The 20,554-nt window shown below is 37.7% G+C and overlaps 1 protein-coding gene across 1 annotated transcript in view; it reads right to left on the reverse strand.

The window, feature by feature from the left end:
• Positions 1-20,554, reverse strand: part of AMPH (amphiphysin) — a 310,914-nt gene that overhangs the window by 22,205 nt on the left and 268,155 nt on the right. Inside the window, exons 16-17 of the mRNA XM_090287371.1 lie at positions 11,810-11,869; positions 7,536-7,661 (exon numbers count right to left, since the gene is read on the reverse strand). Of these exons, the coding sequence (XP_090143497.1) occupies positions 7,536-7,661; positions 11,810-11,869 (186 nt within the window). The remainder of the gene's footprint in view (positions 1-7,535; positions 7,662-11,809; positions 11,870-20,554) is intronic.

The following is a 20,554-nucleotide window of genomic DNA, read 5'->3' on the forward strand; positions in this document are numbered from 1 at the left end:
GACAGTGGCAGTAGCACTGCAGACAGAGCTGGAGGTCGAAGTGTTAGTTCTGATCCTTCCACTAATTAGCACTGGAGCTGGAATGACCCCGGAGTCCCACTGTGATGGAGCAAAGAAAGATCAATATCACAGTGAGAATCTTGGCTACAGGCCCCCATGGCCTTTTCCTGCCCATCCAGTATTCTGGATCCAGCTTGGGTTCTTGACTTGTCTGAAGATCCTAGCATTTGTATAAAAGTACAAAATTTTCTTCAGGATCCATTTTAAAGAAAAGGCCAGGAGTCAACTAGGGTCATTAGGGCCTCAGAAGATTCCTGTATTTAAAAACAGGCTGGTGGCTAGTACTCCTCTTCACACGACATACTGTGTATTTAAAACACTGAAGGTAATAATGTTCCTTCAGCATGACTGTAAGCTGAGTTCTCCTATGGAACACAGGCTTCCACTGGCGTTCCTTTCAAACATGGCTCCAGCATTACAAACTTCAACTGATACATCTACACACTTCCCGTCTATGCACTTCCTTTCCAACAAGAAATTTTGTAGATTTTTCCCCCTGACCTTCATCTCAATCACCCTTTTCAATGTACTCTCCTGGAATTGCCTGCAATCCCATCATAAACCTTTAGCAGCCAGGTCGCTGCACAACTCAGCTGCTGGCAGCAGTGTTGTCATGGAAACCAGTATCTGTCTGAATTAGCTCCATATTTTCTTTAAAAATTAAGAACTGCAGAAATGCCACAGTTAATGAATTTTTGGTTAACTTGGCCTTTAAGTTCATGGCAGTATATCTAATAACAAAATATATTAAAATATTATTTTTAATTAGAGATTTACTTGTGAAGTGTATGGGAGAAATGGGCATGAAAAGCAGATTTATCTTTTGAAGCCAAGGTAAATATTGTGTGCTCTCAGAGATGGGGCAAAGCAAGTGCTCATCTCTTTCTTTTAAAAAAAAATTTTTTTTTTTTATTGTTCTATTACAGTTGTCCCAATTTTTCCCCCATTGCTCTCTACTGTCCTGTCCTCCCACTAACACAGTCAATCTCTACCCTGTTGTTGATGCCCATGAGTCATTTATATTAGTTCCTTGTACACCCTCCCCCTTCTCTCCCCAACTTCTCCTCCTCTGCTTTCCCCTCTGGTCACTGTCAGTCTGTTCCTTGTTTCCATGCCTCTGGTTCTATTTTGCTTGTTAGTTTGTTGTGTTCATTAGGTTCCAAAATTAGGTGAGATATGGTATTTTTCTTTTGCCACCTGGCTTATTTCACTAAGCATAATACTGTCCAGTTCCATCCATACTGTCGCAAAGGCAGGAGTTCTTTCTTTCTGCTGGGTAGTATTCCATTGTGTAAATGTACTACAATTTCTTTGATCCACCCACTGATGGGCTCTTAGGCTGTTTCCAGCACTTGGCTATTGTAAATAGTGCTGCTATGAGCATATGGGTGCATAGGTTCTTTTGATTGGTGTTTCGGAATTCTTTGGATATAATACTAGCAATGGAATTGCTTGGTCAAAAGGCAATTCCATGTATAGTTTTTTTGAAGAAATTCCATACTGTTTTCCACAGTTGCTGCACCAGCCTGCATTCTCACCAACAGTGCACTAGGGTTCCCTTTTCTCCACATCCTTGCCAGCACTTGTTGTTTGTTAATTTGTTGATGATGGCCATTCTGACTGGTGTGAGGTGGTATCTCATTGTGATTTTAATTTGCACTTTTATGTAGCCATAAAGGACAGCCTCAACAGAGGGTTGCAAATAGTTTGTTAGAGAGGTTGTTTAAGGAACATGCATTCACGGCTCAGCAAAAATGTACCTTGGATGCCTATAATCTTCTCTGAATGATCTAAAGCATTTGATCTCTCTGCTCAAATTGCTTTGTGAATGGACCCAGGCTTGGGCCAGCAAAAGGCAGAGGTGGGGCTGCCAGGTACAACCAGAAACTAGACCAAACCGGTGATTTGCTCATCACCTAAATGTCATCATGCTCTCTTGGCAAAACTCCCAAACCCAACCCTGACAAGAACCACATACACCTCCCTGGAAAGCCTGGGATCTGAACACATGGCAGTGTGGGTCCTGACAGTCACACTTGGAAGGTCTACCTGCCAGACCTCTGACTTCACAGGCTTTGAGTCATCCATGGCATTGGTAAGTAAACCTACTCCACGATGGCTTGTTACCCAACTGCCCAGCAAATAGAATTTGGAAAAGAAACCATAAACAAAGGGTGTTCTTACGTGGTAAATAGCTGACATACTCAAAATATACAAATCAATAAAGCTATTAGTGAAAATGAAAAATGTATCTTTTATTTTACAGAAAAAAAACATATGAACTTTTCAGCCAACTCAATATTATACACTCTGCTTTGTCCTGGACACCATAGGAAAAAAAAGAAACAATGCCATTTGCTTGGCCTGCGGAGTACTGAAAATGTAATTAATTACTAATAAGAATGTAGTCAAACTTACAGAAAATAAAATTTCTGTGATTTTTTTTTCTGAGAAAGTTAAAAAGGTATATCCATTTCTAAGGCTTCTCTCGATATACACATGTAATGCAAACACACAATTTAATTTAAACATGTGTTGCAGGAACACAGATCTCTGGGTAGGGGCATTCCCATGCCCCTCCGCCCAGGTGTCCTGTGACTCAGGAGATGATGAGCTAATCTTGACTCCGACTGCAGCTTTAGGCTGTTCAGGCCACTGGGTCATGGAATCCTGAGGACAAAGAGGTCTGTTGAGTACTCCATCTGCCTCCTTGAAGATAAAGTCTTAAATTGGGGCTGGCCTTGGTGATTAGTGGATCTGCTTTGCATCCCTGATAGGTGTTATCTAAACCAGAAGTTATTCTGGCTGTATTTTACATATTAATGATACTTTGTAAGAATTCTTTCACTTGTAAAAATTCTTTTATTGTTGGCTGGAAAGTCACACCCCCTGTTCTAGTAACTTTTGAAATCCTAATAAAAGGACGATGTGACCTTTCGCTCTTTTGCTGATGGTCTGAGTGAGCCACAGTCCTCCATGCGTATTGGCCATTCATCCTGCTTGCTGGAATTATCTCAGCGTCCCCGACCATATTCAACACTTCAAACATGCGTTAATGTGAGCACTAGAGTTTGGAGATAATTCTGTAATAATGAAGGACAGACAAGGAATTAAGCTTCTCTGGCTTCCACTGACCTTCACAGTGTTCCTCTGACATATAGGGAGCTCACATTGGAGGCACAGTGAAAGCCTGTGTTCTCACATTTACAAGGAGAAACCTACAATGCTATTTCCCAAGGCATGACCAACACAGAAGGATGCCCAACCATGGTGTAATGTTAATCTACTCCAGCACCAGTCTGCACAAACTCTGAAGCAAGAGCCATATCTGCTTACTGCTTTAATGGATCCCTCAGATCCAGAACAGAGTCTGACACCTAGAGCACTCAAATATGTTTGTCAACTGAATGAGGGGGAACTAACACATGTATTCTATTCAAGCAAATAGAAATAGCTCTAGCAAGATAAAGTTGATATATATAGTCTGATATTGTCCAGAAAGTATCCACCCATGTAATATGAAAAATAGACAGTTATTGAAGAAGATACAAGATACAAGAAACATCGTACAAAGGACAAAAATGCCTCAGTTCCCTTCAAGTAGACACGTTGGGACCTCACACAGTTCTCCCATGATTCACCTCCAGTTTTGACCCCTTCTTGAGGAACTCTGGTTCATTAGTAGCTGTTTGAATCAAGTCATTAGCAACTGCAGCACAATGTTCCTTCCACTCTGGTAGCAGAAGCCACAGGATGAGTTTTTCCATGACATATTTCATGCCAAGATCCTGCATCAAAATCTCAGACATGATAGTTTTTGGAATCCCCATATCAGCTTCTACTTCTTGTACTGTGATTCCTATCTTTTTGATTGCAGTCTATACACGTTCAATATTCTCATGTGTTCTGCTTGCAGATCTTCCAGAACGTGGATCACTTTGAACAGATTCTTGACCACCTTTGAAGTGTTTGTGATGCACTTTTATTTGTACTGCATTCATTTCATCATCCCTGGAAGCCTTCTGAATCATCCAAATAGTCCACGAAGGAATGTTCAAGCTTAATGCAAAATCTGATTGCAGATTCATTGTTCTACTCGCTCAGTCATTTTGAATTTGATGGCTACACAGTAAGCATGCTCACTCAACTGCATCTGCTGCCCCACTGGTTAGTACAGTGAAGTAGTCACTGTTCACACATGTGCATTCCAGTCCACTGTCCTTGGCTGCCAAGGTTACATTGATATTTTTTCTGGACAGATTATATATCTATATATGATGTATTATAGCCTAGAATATATATATTGAATCTATATATATGTATGTTTAAATTGGTCTTGACAAGTCAACTTACATTTGGAGAAATTTTTAAAAACCAAAACACAGCAAAACCAAACGTCAGCCCCAAAATAATGGGTCAGTGTTTCATCTTTCAGGATTTCCCATCATTTCTAAAAACATCTTTACCTCAATCTTTTCCTCATTTATCTATTTTTGGAAATTATGTTGATCCTAAGTTTGAGTTTATTATTTATTTTTAAATAATAGGGGAAAAGACATTGGTCCAGTTTACACCATTTGAGCAAAACACGGTAGCTGACAGAAATTCATCTGCTTTGTGACCCAATTCTCTGGCATACATTTGAATCAAATATTAATCTTTTTTTCTAAAGAAAATTTACATTACTTATAGAATGTGGAAATATCTGGAGAAGTAGCAAGTGTTGGTTTTTAAAATGCACCCTGCAGATACACTGGTAAAATTATTTTATAGGAAAAACTAAACACAGTGTTAGCTATGTGCAACATATAATAACAAATAAAAATGTAATAACTAAAATTTTCTTAAAAGCCCTAGGTTTCTTTGTGAGCCATTGTTAAAATTTTCTGTGTTTGAAATTACATTTGCCTTCTGAAAAGAAAAAAAGACCCATCAGTAATTTTATTTTAAATAAAGTGAATTCTGGAAAGACTTAAAGTAATAATGGTGTGGTGACATTTCAGTGGCAAAAAGGATTACCATCAAAGGTCATGTCAATTCAGTTCTGACTAATTATAGCCACAGCCAGCCTATTAACTAATGCTTGGAACACAATGCAGATTTTTATGTTTTTACAACTAAGTATAACATCTTGCAACACAAGGGGTATATCCTCTTAGAAAAAAAATAAAAAAACCCTTAAATTATCTTAGATTATTGCCACCGCTAGCAAGAACCTGTAAGTTGGCATTAGAGAACAAAATTACATTCTATATGTTATTTTCCAAAGTAGAAGGGAGAACATGAGAAATAATTGACTTCATCTGAGTGTGTTAGTTTTAAAAACCAGGAGGACAGTCAGTTTTAATGAGCACTGAGAAAATTGAACTGGTGTAAGCTGCCCTCTCTTACTATTATTTTTCAGTCCATATGAAGTTGAAGAAATAAATTCTTTCTCCTTGGAAAGGGTGGATCAATGGTAAGCTCTGTATCTGCTGTGCTTACATCAACTCTAGGTCTCAGCAGGTACCTGAAGTCTTCATAAGATTCTCCAAATAGCCTTGTATTTCACAAGGAATCTAAAATTTTTCTAAAGTTCCCTTATAAGCTTTAGGAGACAAGAGTTTTAATAATAAAGAATTCTTTCAAATATGTTTTTACCCTACATTCAGGAAGTTGGTTTTAGTGATGGTTAATGCTTGTACCATCGAGTTTATTAAATATGTTTAATATCACCCTTGGTTAAAAAGTTTACATATGGTATGGTGTAGTAGGTACTTGATCATTGGTATCTACAAATAGTGCATTTTGGAAAACTGATAAACTTGGATTCTGAAAAAACAGAAACTTCAAATAAGGACAAGTGTGAGAGGTATGTACCGTGGCCCTATGAGAGAGGATCATGGAGAATCAGCTTTCAAACCTGTATTTAACACATTAACTTGTCTATTTCACATCTCCAATTGGTTATACAACATCAAATACCCTTGCTCAAAACCATGGGCATTATGACAGTAAGCCTTATATGGAATCAATGTGGTTTAAAAGCACTAGTAAAAATGAAGTCTGGGCTGCTATTCAAAACAGACATCTGATGAGAACTTTTCAGAACTGAAGCAATTTCTAAACCGGTATCTGAACCTAATCAGTATCTTTTAACTCCCTGGCATCATCCATATGCTTTTTTAAAGTCAATTCTCTTAATTAAACAGCAGTCAAAATTCAACTGTACCTTTCCCTTCTGTTGTTATTTAAAGGTAAGTAAGGTAGGCAGACCACTTCTGACACCAAATGAAAATAGCCCATTTCCACTAAGTTATTGAGATAGGTCACTAGTGAATCTGGGAATGACAGTCTGGAAGCAAAACCCTGATATTGGAGCAGGGAGCCTCAGCATTCTCCAGTCTAAAACCAGAGAAGCTGCACTTCTTGGAGGAACTCAGCTTAGCAAAATGCATTTCTCATTTTATCCTACAGGTCTTGGTCCAACTCTTTATCTTTAAATGGCAAATAAAATCATTTTTTGAGTCATTCTTAATTTGTATTTTCCATCACTATCTTGCCCTAATATTTTTTTTACAATATTAATAAACTATAGATTTGACAGATGAGTTATACTTTTCCCAGTAAATGACCTAGGGCACCAAAAGCAAGAAGCATAACTATTATTTCTCTAGTTATCTATGCAATGTAATTTTGGGAAAGGGAGATTGGCTTCCTTCTTTGTACAGAAAGGCTGTATTAAATGGCATCCTGATTGAAATTCTTGGGAGACATTTTAACTGCATTTCATAAATAAATTTTTCACTCTGCATCAGTATTTTGAATTAAAATTTCCTTGGTATTATTAGTCTGTGCTTTCATGGGTGTTACACAATCCAGTTCAACGTGGTGCATATAGAGTTCATCCCAGTTTGTGACGTGGTGTGGTATATGGTTGCATGGAGCAGAGCCAGCACCAGATTTGACTGTGAGCAAATGATTGCACATGTCAGAATCCTTATTGATTCATGGATTTGTAATATGGGATTTCAATCTCTCGTTGGCCTTAACTAATTACAAAACGAATATTGTAATAAATCAATATGTACACATAACTAACAAAGTTATTATCGTCGTTCTGTTTGCACCTGCAGGTTGCTCTCTAATTGAAGGCACAGCTCCAGCAGTCACAGGTAGAATACCACATTAACAGATTTCATTATTTGCAAGTTCTACAACCCACCTACCATGAATGGCAGATTAACAGAAAAAATCAAGGCAACTTTATAAAGAAGGCAGATAGAATCAGGTCTCTGGATACTTTTTCTACTCAAAAATAAAACAGAATGGAGTTTATCAAAGGAACAAATGTTATTTGAACCTGTGGAGTCATGACAGTTATGGAGGTGATTTGCCCAAGTGAAGCATGAATGAGAACGGAGAAATGGGACCATGAGATGAGCATGGATGTGGCAGGTATGGCAGGTAATGGGTGGGAGGGAGGTGGTGCTCACCACTGCCCCCTCCACTGGCTCCTCAGCCTGGGTGTCCAGTCCAGGTTCCAGCCCAACAGCAGGTGCTGCAGCAGCAAGGGGCTCCTCTGCTTTCAGTTCTGTTGGTGGAGCCTGTTCAGACTCAGCCTTTGGTTATTTGTTTTGAGGGTTAAGAGGAAAAAGGTGCACATATCAATAGATAGTATTGCAGAATATTGAACAATTAAGATTTTTCTCTTTGTCCTACAGGCAACTAGCTTCATCAAATCTGTGCTGAGAAAAAAGCTCCATTGGCATCAGGGTCCTTTACAGAACTGAATGTTCAGAAATGGACTCCATAGGCTTCTCTTTTACTATCATCAAGAACTGTCATTTCCCTTGACATTAGGCCAGACTTACTATTTTGGCTATTCATTTTACTTGCAACATTTTGACTACTCACTTCTTAGGACATCTATAAGAGATGCTAAAATGGTTCTTTCTGTTATTTAGGAGAGAGAAAGACAGACAGAGAGAGATAGACAGAGAGACAGAGAGACAGAGAGGCAGAGAGAGGATCCTAGGAGCACCATCATTGCCAGCTGGAAGAAGTGAGGAAGAGTTTATAGGGCACAGTTCTGGGAACTCCCAATTCTATTGATATGCATTACACCAAAAACTTAGGGGTCATTCCAATATCCATATCACAATGCATAAATCTGCATAGGACAGTATTCCCTGTGGTACCAATTCGACTTTTCTACTGTGTGGAAAAAAAGTGAGGTCTTTTCATCCCACTATGACCTCTTTGCATCCTGATTCCAGCTTCTAAAAATCTCTTAGCTCTAGGCTTTGTTGGTTTTAAAATTAGCAGTATTAAATAATAGTAGGCCATCAAAAACACCACAACCAATGTATGTTACTATGGTTACTGAAAATGTTCCCACTTTTTCATTTTTGATTAATGTAAATCAACATATTTATTTAGCAGGATTTTTTCACTAAATGGATGGATGTTAGAGGGCATGTTAAGACTCTTTTTCCATCAGAACATTTAAACTGTGAAAGAGTTTAAAAGTGTTTTCTTAGAGGAGTAAGAAGTCACCAATAAATACTCTGAATGGAGAAATCAGTAACTTCTGTTAGACAACAAAAGCAATCAAAAACTACCTCTGGTTCTATGAATCCATCTAAGCTGATGTACATGACAAGTTCCATAGAGAAGTGATAGCAAAGTTATGCTGAGATTAGAAAAAGTGAATAATGAATAGCCTAGAGTCAGACAAACATGCCAAGGATTTGTCTTGTACCCTCATCAAATCCTTCTTGTGATGCATACCATGATCACACTGCCCTTCTCCTTAAAGGCAAAATGAAATAGAAGGAATTGTTGATAGATAAGTGGGCAGAAATTTGATCTTTTTATGGGTTTTTTACAACCTTTAAAAAGTATTTTAATATAATTTTTAAGAAAAAAAGGAAATAAAATTCACTCTAATATACTCTTAATGGGAAGAGATGTCACTTTTATTGTTCAAAAAAATTATCTTCATAATGAAGCAAGTTTTCATACAGAGAAACTGTAAGCTGTCAGGGTATAATCTTACCATTTTGGAAGTCAAGGTGATTTTCTACCAGGCTATGTTATCAAATGACCTACACAGAAGGACAGGAAAGGTAATCTGACAAAGCACCAAGCAATCCATATGCAGATGGTCTGTCCCTCTGAGCTGAGTCTATGAGATGGAGGAAGTCTGAAGCCAAATGTGGAGCCAAGAGAAAGTTTAAAGGATGAGTTAAATACCTATCACTGTACCTTAAAAATAAATGTATAGATAGCTTTAAATGAAAAAATGTATATGCATCAGAGTCTAGGTTTCTTGGCAGTCCGAAGAAATGTTGATTTTTAAATAAGGCAAGATAAGTAGGGTGACTTTATAAATGAGTCAAATTGGATTTGCTTGCTGAAATTAGACAATGTAACACAGGTGTAGTATGTAGTAGGATCAAATATGTCAACACAAGACAAGTCACAACACTTTATGTTATAATATCACACCAAATATTATAATACAGCATTACAACTTAACACCTAAATTTCAGAGGGATTAATAAATATAACTCACTGAATGATAAGTACAGATGAAACATGATAACATGACTGTACATAAAATCAGCTACTCAAATTTGGATATAGAAGTTGCCCTCCTATTCTTTCTAAGATAATGTAAAATTCTAAATATTTTGTCAAGATAGAAAGGAAAACACAGGTAAATTGTGAATGATATCTCAAAAAAAAAAAAATCTAAAATAGTCCTGTCAGAATTGTGCCCTGCTTCAACCACTTTTTTTCTATAAGATGCATCCCTTCACAAACATTGCAAAAGGGTTGATTTCCTATTGTTGACTTGATTAGTCATAATCTTCATTAGAGGACAGGGACACTCTTTATACTTACTGTGGCAGCAGAATGCCACAGTGGATAAATTCAGAGACTCAGAAATGGAATTCTTCCTTCAGAACAAAACTAGTTGTGCAAACTTGGCCCACACCTCCTGATAGCCTCTGTGATAAGATAGAAGGCAGGTCAATACAGAGGAAGAGGAGAGGGATCAGAGAGTAAGGCTAAGAGTCTATTCTTATTCCAACATGGCATTTGCCAGTCTTATTTCTCCAGTTTTAGGAGAGCTAATTTGGTGAGAACTACAAAATGACAAGGAAGTAATTCTGAGCCCTGAGCAAGGTGGGCAGATTCCAAGGGTTTAAACCAGCGCTCAAAGAATGTGCTTTGGAGCTGTATGATGTAATCTGGGAAGGTGTGCAGCTAACTACCAATTTTAACCTTGACCAGAATAGTCAATGACCTAATGTTGGGAAACTGTCCTGCTCCTGGGGAAATGATATATATCACTACTTACCAGGAGATGTAGGTTCACTGTCATTTCATAATGCCCAACAGGGAGAAGTAAGACCTGCAGCACATGCAGTGTTGGGCATGACAAACTAAGTTCCTCATTGAGAAGAAGGTGCAAGATATGTGCTTCAGAAACTACATATCAAGAGAAGGGCAGGGCGGAAAGGCTCCTGGAACCAGGTGTCAGAGTAGGAAAATGTTCAGAGGAACTGAAAAACCACTGGATTCTATGACTGGATTTTTGCATCAAAGTAATAGATGGGAGTTTAATTTATGCCCCATTCTTTCCTTTATAACAGCATTTCTCCATTTTTCTTAATTTACATTGACAGTTAAAAATCTCATCGTCCAGTATCAGTATAATCCTTACTCCTTCATCACCCAGGCAGAAACTCACCAATAAATATAAACCATGAGTCTCTCTTATTCGATTATTAACACCAACATAATTTGTATTTTAAACACTTCAATCTTTATTTGAAGGCCACACAGATTCCACCTCTCATGTGTGACAATCCATGACAAGGTATTAGACACATGCCTTTGAAAAAATATCAAATTAACCTTTAAGACAAACTTCCCATAACAGAATTCTTTACTTAGAAGTGTAATCATCTAAAAACATCACTCAACTTTAATCCAATCCTAAGCTCCCAATGTGAAAGCCAGGAGCTGGGATAATTATACACCATTTCCATGGAAAACCAGAGGGCTACAAATAGCCCTTGTGCACTAGTACCAAGAGATTCAAAATCCTCTGTAGTGTATCACTGACAAGCTCACAAGTGGCATCACTCAAAGTCTCTTCATTCAACTTTATCAGTAAGCTGCTGCTAGAAAGGTTTCCTATGATAACTAACATCCACCTTGTAGAATTTCTTCTAATACCAAGGGTCACTCTGCTTCCTACTCACTCTCTAGCTAATCTTTCCTCTCATATCATCTCTCATCAAAGTAGAAATTGCATCTCAAATATGCATTACCTCTTTTGTTAACTCACAAAAAGAAGGGAGGAGATAAGAAATGAGGTAGCTTCATGTTCGAGGAAAAAAAACAACGATCTTGAAATATGAATTCTTAAGGGAATTTCATTTTCAATCCTGTAGCTTAAGTTATATTCGCATGGAAATATCCATGTCCTTGATGGATTTACACTGTTCCACTGACCCCATAATTAGGAGGCCTCTGTTTCTGCTATGATCACTGTGCCTTTATAAAGAGAAGCAACCACATTCAAAGTCAAACTGAAATTTTTCAGCTTTCCTTCCTGTTTTCTAGAAAACAAGGGGCTGCAGAAATCACATTCTGGACATCCAAGCTCTAGAAAACTTCGAACCATCAACATTAGAACAATTAATAGTAATTGTCAACTTTCCAAAAGCATAAAATAAAATCAACTTACCAATAAGTTACAGATCACATTCTGGTCTGTCGGCATCGTGAATAATGAAGTATCCTGGGGCTGAAAAATGGGGAGAAAATGTGAGATTAAAAGTATTAAGGTTTCAGCCAATTTGCTAAAAACAACAACAAAGATAAAATTTAAATTAGCTCTCATTAATTGTGTCAGTGAACACACTATACAGTTTTTAAAAGTATTTGTACTTGTATTATAATCAGAAAAGCAAAATATGCAAGAGTAACTCCGAGTTAGCAGAATATGAAGATACGACAAGAGATACATTAAATAAAGGGTAAAGGGTAGTGTCTTCAGGAGTATCACTGGTCTGCAGCTTGTCTTCTGGACATCTGTTCTGAAGTAGAATGCAGTGACTCTAAACTACAAATTTAAACTTTTTAATGTTGGAAACTCAATCTTATAATCTTAATTAAGTGTGACTTACACAGGTTAATTATGAGCCATAACTTAACATTTTTATATAGTATATTCTTGACTTAAATAATCAAGATGGAGGATTCTAAGAGACAGTGATCTCTAAGGTAACATTTATCTCTCATGATATTGGCAGCTAGGCTTATACTCTCCAGATAGGAAATCAGTAAAGTCTTTCCTGGAAAATTGACCAGTTCAAGAAAAGGAAGTATTTATAAAAATTTGACATCAAGGGCTCTCCAACAGAAAAGATGAGGAAGTAACATTTGGTTAAAGATGGTGGATTCAACACAGGCAATTACCTCTATTACCTCCAGAATTCAAACTAAACAACAATAAAAGGAATGTCATAAAGCAAAAAACTTAAAGGCATAAACCCACAAGTGTAAAAAGAATGGGAAGAAAGCTAGGATCAATAAAATTTTGAAATTGAAAATTAGAAAAAAGAAGCAATAAGCACCTTGATGGATCCCAAAAGATTAGTATCCTAAGATGATATAAGAAATGCCAAAAATAAATCAAATTTATTACTCAGAATCCCAATGGATCAAGAATTATAAACAGGGGTATTATGGGAAATAGAAGTAAGGGTGGTGCTAAAGACAGGGGAAATGGTTGAAAGTCTATTAAAAAGTAATTAGATCATGAGACACTCTCTTGTATCTGAAAACCAAGCAACATCCCTTCCCACTCCAGCAAAAGGCTTGGGATTATTTCCATGGAGGCTGAAACAGAGGGTCTCTACACTGTGGAAACACAGGCATATTAGAAAAGTAGCAGGATTAAGTGAGCATTCACATAATCAACATTGACGAAATGGGATCCACCTCCCCAACTTCTTCCCCATTCATCTTCCATTACTCCGGCAGCCAGGCTTGTACACCTCACACAGGAGAACAGAAGAGTCTTCTCAGAGAAATTAGAGTAGCTCAAAAAAACGTTTAAAGAATCCAACATAAGGGGCTCCTCAACACCAAAGATGAGCCAGAAAACCCTAGAACAATGCCCATAGTCAATGAGCTCTACCTACCTGTACATGTTTCCCGTCAGCTTTCTAGTGTCTCACTCTAAAATATGAGTGGAAAGCCAAGATCTCCAAACATTTAAGAAAAGTCTCATTAATAAGGGTAGGAACCAAGCAGTAAAAAACAAACAAATATTTTGCAAGGGAGAAAACCATAAAAAATTATTATTATTAATATCCTTGAAGAAATAATAAAAGATGTGTTACCCACTACATAGAAGAATTCTATTAAAATATTCAGTAAACAGAAAGAGTTCTTGAAAATTAAAGAAATATAGAGAAGTGAAAAACCAGTAACAGAGTTAGAAGGTAGAGGAAAATGACACAGAAAAGGAAATAACAAAGAAAAAGATTATTAGAAGGCTAGTTCAGGAAGCCAACACATGAAAAAGAGAAGTGCTCAAGATAAAAGAACAAAGAAAAAAAAAAGAGAAATCCTAAGTGATTTTTAAAAATTTCCTGACTTCTGGCCAAGATGGAGGCCCAGACAGACATACTGTGTCTCCCTATACAACTAAGAAGCAATACAACTATCTCAAAAGTAGAGACAACCAGAAGTTCCAGAAAACTGAGCTCCATGGAAGTCCAAAAAACAAAGATTAAAAAAGAAGAAATACTCATCCAGACGGGTAGAAGGGGCAGAGCTGGGGTAGAGAGGACATGGTGTGGAGGCAGCAGCAGTGGTGGCAGCAGGCTGGAAAGCACAGTCACACATTTTAAAAAGTAGGGAGGGACACCTGAAGAATGCTCCCAGGACCAGGTCAGACCGCACAGCTCACAGTTCCAGTGCTGTGGAAAATAAAGCCTCATTGCTTCTGATTGTTCAAACAAGTTGGAGTTGGGGCAAAGGAAGAAACTGCTGGTCTCTCAGTAGAAGCCACTTGTTAAAAGGGCCCCCATGGTCCTAGGACATCCACAGATACACCCACTCTGGGAATAACAGCCAGGGAAATAGCTAGAGAGTCACTAGTCCCATAGAGAAAGTGGGAGAAGTGTCTAGAAAAGGGTCGAGTGCTAAGCAAGTGGCATTGTTCCCTCTCAGACCTCTCCCCCACATACAGCACACAACATGGTGAAACAGGTCACCCCACACTGATGAATACCTAAGGCTCCCCCCCCTTACAATATAACAGGCATGACAGCTCTAGCTAAGACACAGAGGCAAACAAACACAGGAGCCTGTCTAGATGAGGAGACAGAGTATGGCCCACAAGAGGAAATGGATCAAGGTTCCAGTGGGAGAACTAAGTGATGAGGAGATAGCCAACCTAACAGACATAGAGTTCAAAACACTGGTGATAAAGATACAGGCTTGACAGACATGTTTAAGTACAGTAAACACATGAGGGAAGAAATGAAGGCTATGCTAAATGAAGCAAAGGAAAATCCACACAAAACCAATGGTGAAGAGAAGGAAACTAGGGATAAAATCAATAATCTAGACCACAAGGAAAAAAAAAAGTCAACCGGTATAGAATGAGGAAACAATAATTGAAAAGGATGAGAAGGGGCATAGGAACATCTGGGACAACATTAAATGTGCCAACATCCAAATCACAGGGGTGCCAGAAAGAGAAGAGGAAGAGCAAGAAATTGAAAGCTTGTGTGAAAAAATAATGAAGGAAAACTTCCCAAATTTGGTGAAGGAAATAGACATATAAGTCCAGGAAGCACAGAGAGTCCCAAACAAGCTAGATCCAAAGACAACCACACCAAGACACATAATAATTAAAATGCCAAAGGTTAAAGGTAAAGAGAGAATCTTAAAAGTAGTAAGAGAAAAGCAGAGAGTTACCTACAAATGGGTGTCTGTAAGACTCTCAGCTGATTTCTCAAAAGGAATTTTGCAGGCAAGAAGGAACTGGCAAGAAGTATTCAGGTGATGAAAAGCAAGGACTTACAACCAAGATTATTCTATCAAGCAAAGGTATCATTTAGAACAGAAGGGCAGATAAAGTGCTCCCCAGACAAGGTAAAGCTAAAGAAATTCGTCATCACCAAACCATTATTATATCAAACGTTACAGGGACTTATTTAAGAAAAAAGAAGATCAAAACTATGAACATTATGACAACAAACTCACAACTATCAACAACTGAATCTAAAAAATAAAAACAAAATCCAACTAAGGAAACCAGAATAGGAACAGAATCATAGGTATGGGGATAATTTGGAGGTTTATCAGCTGGGTGATGAAAGGGGAGAAATGGGGAAATTTTGTGGGGATTAAGAAGCATAATTGGTTGGTACAAAATAGACATGAGGAAGTGAAGGATAATACAGGAAAGTGTGAAGCCAAAGAACTTATATGCATGATGCATGGATATGAACTAAGGGGGGTGGCATTGCTGGAGGGTATGGAGTAAATGTGTGGAGGGGATAAAAGATAAAAGAAATTGGGACAACTGTAATAGCATAATCAGTAAAATATACAAAAAATGAAGTAGATAATGACTAGTGAAATGGAAGCAGTAATCAAAAACCTACTGGCACAAAAAAGCCTCCGAACTGATGGCTTCACAGGCAAATCTTACCAAACATTTAGGGAAAATCTAACTCTTATCCTTCTCAAACTATTCCAAAATATCCAGGAAAAGGGAAGACTCCCAAACTCCTTCTATGAGGCCAGTATTATCCTAATTCCAAAACCAGGTTAACACAACAAAGAAATAAAACTACAGGCCAATATCATTGATAAACATAGATGCAAAAATCCTCAATAAGATATTGGCAAACCAGATCTAGCAATACACTAAAAAGATCATGCACCATGATCAAGCATGATTCATCCCAGGGTTGCAAGGATGGTATAATATTCACAAATCAATAAACATAATACACCACATAAACGAAATGAAAGATAAAATCATATGATCATATTAATAGATGCTGAAAAGCATTTGATAAAGTACAGTACCCATTTATAATAAAAACACTTAGCAAAGTGGGAATAGAGAAAGCATACCTCAACATAATAAAGGCCATATATGACAAACCTGCAGCCAACATCATACTCAATGGACAAAAACTAAAAACTTTCCCCCTAAGATCAGGAACAAGACAAGGGTGTCCACTCTCTCTACTTCTTCGTCTTAAAGCAGTCCCTGTAGCATCTCATCCAATGCTGGTTGAAGGGTGAAGCCAAAGAACTTATATGCATGATGCATGGATATGAACTAAAGGGGTGGTGGGACTGCTGGAGGGAAGGGGGTTACTGGGTGGAGGGGAGCAAAGGGAAAAAATTGGGACTACTGTAATGACATAATCAATAAAATATACTTTTTAAAAAAGCCAGATTAAAAAAAAGTTTCCTCAAACTAAAACATATCTTTTTAGATTAAAGACATGTATGAAAATAGACTCAAACCATAGCTCATCATAGTAAAATTTCAAAAACACTAAAAAAAGAAAATTTTACAAACTTCCAGAGAGAAGGAGAGAAAAAGACCATGTGAGGAGTGTATAAGCAGTAGAGAGAGAGAGGAAAAAAAAAACTGATTTCTCACAAATATCAGGAATTAAAATGTCAGCTTCTCAGTAGCAACACTTGGAGGTGGAACCGAGTGGAACAACAGCTTCAAAATTACAAGGGAAACGATTTAGTACTTCTAACAATATATTCAAAGTTACAGCCCATTATGTATGCACGGACATTTTCAGTTGCTCCTCATACACAGTTTTCTCAGTAAGCTACTGGTAGATATGTTTTAATTTGTGGGTTAGGAGGTATTTTTATTTGTGGAATTAAATGACAAACAAGGAAGATTTATGTCCTGAAAAGAGCAGATTGACATAAGAGAGAGGTGAGGGCAATCACTACACAATGGAAGAGCCTGTGATGCCAGCTGTGATATAGCCACTGAGTCCCTAGCGTAGACTGGAGCAGTCCAGAAAGTCACATTCTTCAAGAAGATGACACTGATTGAATATTTTATTTTCAATGGGTTAGTTACATTAGTTCTCTGACTAGAGCCTTCCCCTTCTTTCCCCTCTTATCCCCTTTCCCCCTCCTCTCTGGTGACTGTCAGTCTGTTCCTTGTTTCCATGCTCATTTGTTTTGTTCATTAGGTTCCTGTATTATGTGAGATCATATGGTATTTTTTCTTTCACCACCTTGCTTATTTCACTAAGCATAATACTCTACAGTTCCAACCATGTTGTTACAAAAGATAGGAGTTCCTTCTTTCTTTCTGCTGCATAGTATTCCATTGTGTAAATATATCACAGTTTTTGGATCCACTAATCCATTGATGGGCACATAGGCTGTTTCCAGTACTTGGCTATTATAAATAGTGCTGCTATGTACATAGGGGCGCACAGGTTCTTCTGAATTGGCATTTCAGGATTCTTTGGGTATAATCCTAGCAATGGAATTGCTTGGTCTAAAGGCAATTCCATTTGTAGTTTTTTGAGGAAATTCCATACTGTATTCCACAGTGGCTGCACCAGTCTGCATTCCCACCAACAGTGCAGTAGGGTTCCCTTTTCTCCACATCCTTACCAACACTTGTTTGTTGATTTGTTAATGATGGCCATTCTGACCAGTGTGAGGTGGTATTTCATTGTGGTTTTTATTTGCATCTCTCTGATGGATAGTGATGTTGAGCATCCTTTCATATTCCTATGGGCCCTCTGTATGTCCTCCTTGGAGAAGTGTCTGTTCAGGTCCTTTGCCCATTTTTTAATTGGATTGTCTATCTTTTTGGTGTTGAGTTGTATGTATTCTTTACATATTTTAGCGATCAAACCCTTGTCCAAAGTATCATTGGCAAATATGTTTTCCCATATGGTTGATTCCCTTATCTTGCTGTTTCCTTCCTCTGAACAGAAACATTTTAGTTTGATGTAGTCTCACTTGTCTATTCTTTCCTTTATTTCCCTTGCCATGGGAGATATATTGGCAAAACTACTGCTGCATGGGATATCTAAGATTTTGCTGTCTCAGTTTTTCTCTAAGACTTTTATGGTGTCATGATTTACATTTGCCTTTTATCCATCTTGACGCCTCAGGTGGCTCGGCCATGTCAAAAGAATGGATGCAGGCCGTATCCCCAAAGACCTCCTCTACGGCGAGCTAGCAGAAGGCAAGAGGATGACAGGGCGCCCAAAACTGCGGTTCAAAGACATCTGCAAAAAGGACATGACACAATGCTCCATCAATCTCAACACATGGGAAGTTCAAGCAGACGACCGCCCAGCCTGGAGGCTCGCGGTCAGGCAAGGTACGTCACGTGCAGAGGCTGCGCGCAACGAGGAGGCGGCCCAGAAAAGATCGAGGCGGAAGCAGCGTCAACAGCAGCAACAACAGCCATCTGCCTTCACCTGTACCAAGTGCGGCAGGGATTGTCACTCCCGAATCGGACTGCACAGCCATTCTCGGCGGTGCAGATAGACTCTCGAGAAGCTACGCCATCGTCTCTCGAGACGGACGGCTGCCAACAAATCTTGAGTTTATTCTGGTGTATGGTATAAGTTGAGGGTCTAGTTTCATTGTTTTGCATCTTCCTCTCCAGTTCTCCCAACACCATTTGTTGAAGAGGCTATTTTCACTCCATTTGATGTTCCTTCCACCTTTGTCATTTATTAATTGACCATAGAGACCTGGGTTTATTTCTGAGATTTCTATTCTGTTCCATTGATCTATATGTCTGTTCATATGCCAGAACCAGACTGTTTTGTCTACAATGGCCTTGTAATATCATTTGATATCAGGTATTGTTATTCCTTCTATTTCTTCTTATTTTTCAAGATTGTTGAGGCTAGTCAGGGTTGTTTTGGTTCCATATAAATTTTTGAAGTATTTGTTCTAGGTCTGTGAAATATATCATTGATATTTTAATAGGGATTCAATTGAATCTATAAATTGCTTTGGGTAGTGTGGACATTTTAATGATGTTAATTCTTCCCATCCATAAACATGGAATATGCTGCCATTTATTTGTATCTTCCTTAATTTCTTTCTTCAGTGTTCTGTAGTTTTCCGAGTATAGGTCTTTTATGTCCTTAGTTACATTTATTTCTGAGTACTTTATTTTTCTTCTTGATACAGTAAGTGGGATTTCTTTTTTCTAGTTTCCATCTCTGATATTTTATTGTTGGTATACAGAAATGCCTTTGATTTCTGAATATTGACTTTGTACCCTGCTGTTTTTCTAAATTCATTTATTAGGTTGAGTAGTTTTTTGGTAAAGTTTATAGGTTTTCTATTACACTATCATGTCATCTAAAATGATGACAGTTTTACTTCCTCAATTCCAATTTGGATGCCTTTTATTTCTTTTCCTTGTCTGATCACTTTGGCTAGAACTTCTAAAACTATGTTGAATAGAAATGGAAAGAGTGGATATCTTTGTCTTATTCCCGATCTTAGGGTGCATGCTTTCAGTTTTTTCCCTTGAGTATGATGTTGGTAGCAGGTTTCTCATATATGGTCTTTATTATGTGAGGCATGTCCCTCTATTCTCAGTTTTCTAAGTGTTTTTATAATAAATGGGTGCTGAACTTTATCAAGTGCTTTTTTCAGCACATATTGATATAATCATGTGATTTTTCTTTCATTTTGTTTGTGTGTTGTATTATGTTTATTGATTTGTGAATATTATATTTTCCTTGCATCCCTGGGATGAATCCCAGTTGATCATGGTATATGATCTTTTTAATGTATTGCTGCATCTGGTTTGCCAATAATTTGTTTAGGATTTTAGCATCTATGTTCATCAGTGATAATGGCCTGTAGTTTTCTGCTTTTGTTGTGTTGACCTGGTTTTGGAATTAGGATAATATTGGCCTCATAGAAAGTGTTAGGGAGTCTTCCCTCTTCTTGGATTTTCTGAAATTGTTTGAGAAGGATAGGAGTTAGTTCTTCCCTAAATGTTTGATAACTTTCACCTGTGAAGCCACAGTTCAGGGGCTTTTGTGTGCCAGGAGTTTTCTGATTACTGCTTCAATTTCACTAGTTGTTATTGGATTATTTAGGTTCTCTGCTTCTTCTTGATTCAGTTTTAGAAGATTATGTTACCAGAAATTTGTCCATTTCGTTGTCAAATTTCTTGTCATATAGTTGTTCATAGTAATTTTTTGCAATCATTTGTATTTCTGTGGTATGTTTGTGATTTCTCCTCTTCTGATTTTATTTATTTGGGTCTATTCTCTCTTTTTCTTGATGAGTCTGGTTAAAGACTTGTCAATTTCATTTATATTTTCAAAGCACCAGATCCTGGTTTTACCGATACTTTGAATTATTCTTTTAGTCGCTATGTCATTTAATTCTGCTCTGATTTTGATGATTT

The sequence above is a fragment of the Furipterus horrens genome, unplaced genomic scaffold (assembly GCF_987537825.1).
Source record: "Furipterus horrens unplaced genomic scaffold, mFurHor1.1.pri manual_scaffold_9, whole genome shotgun sequence".
NCBI classification, from domain to species: Eukaryota; Metazoa; Chordata; class Mammalia; order Chiroptera; family Furipteridae; genus Furipterus; species Furipterus horrens.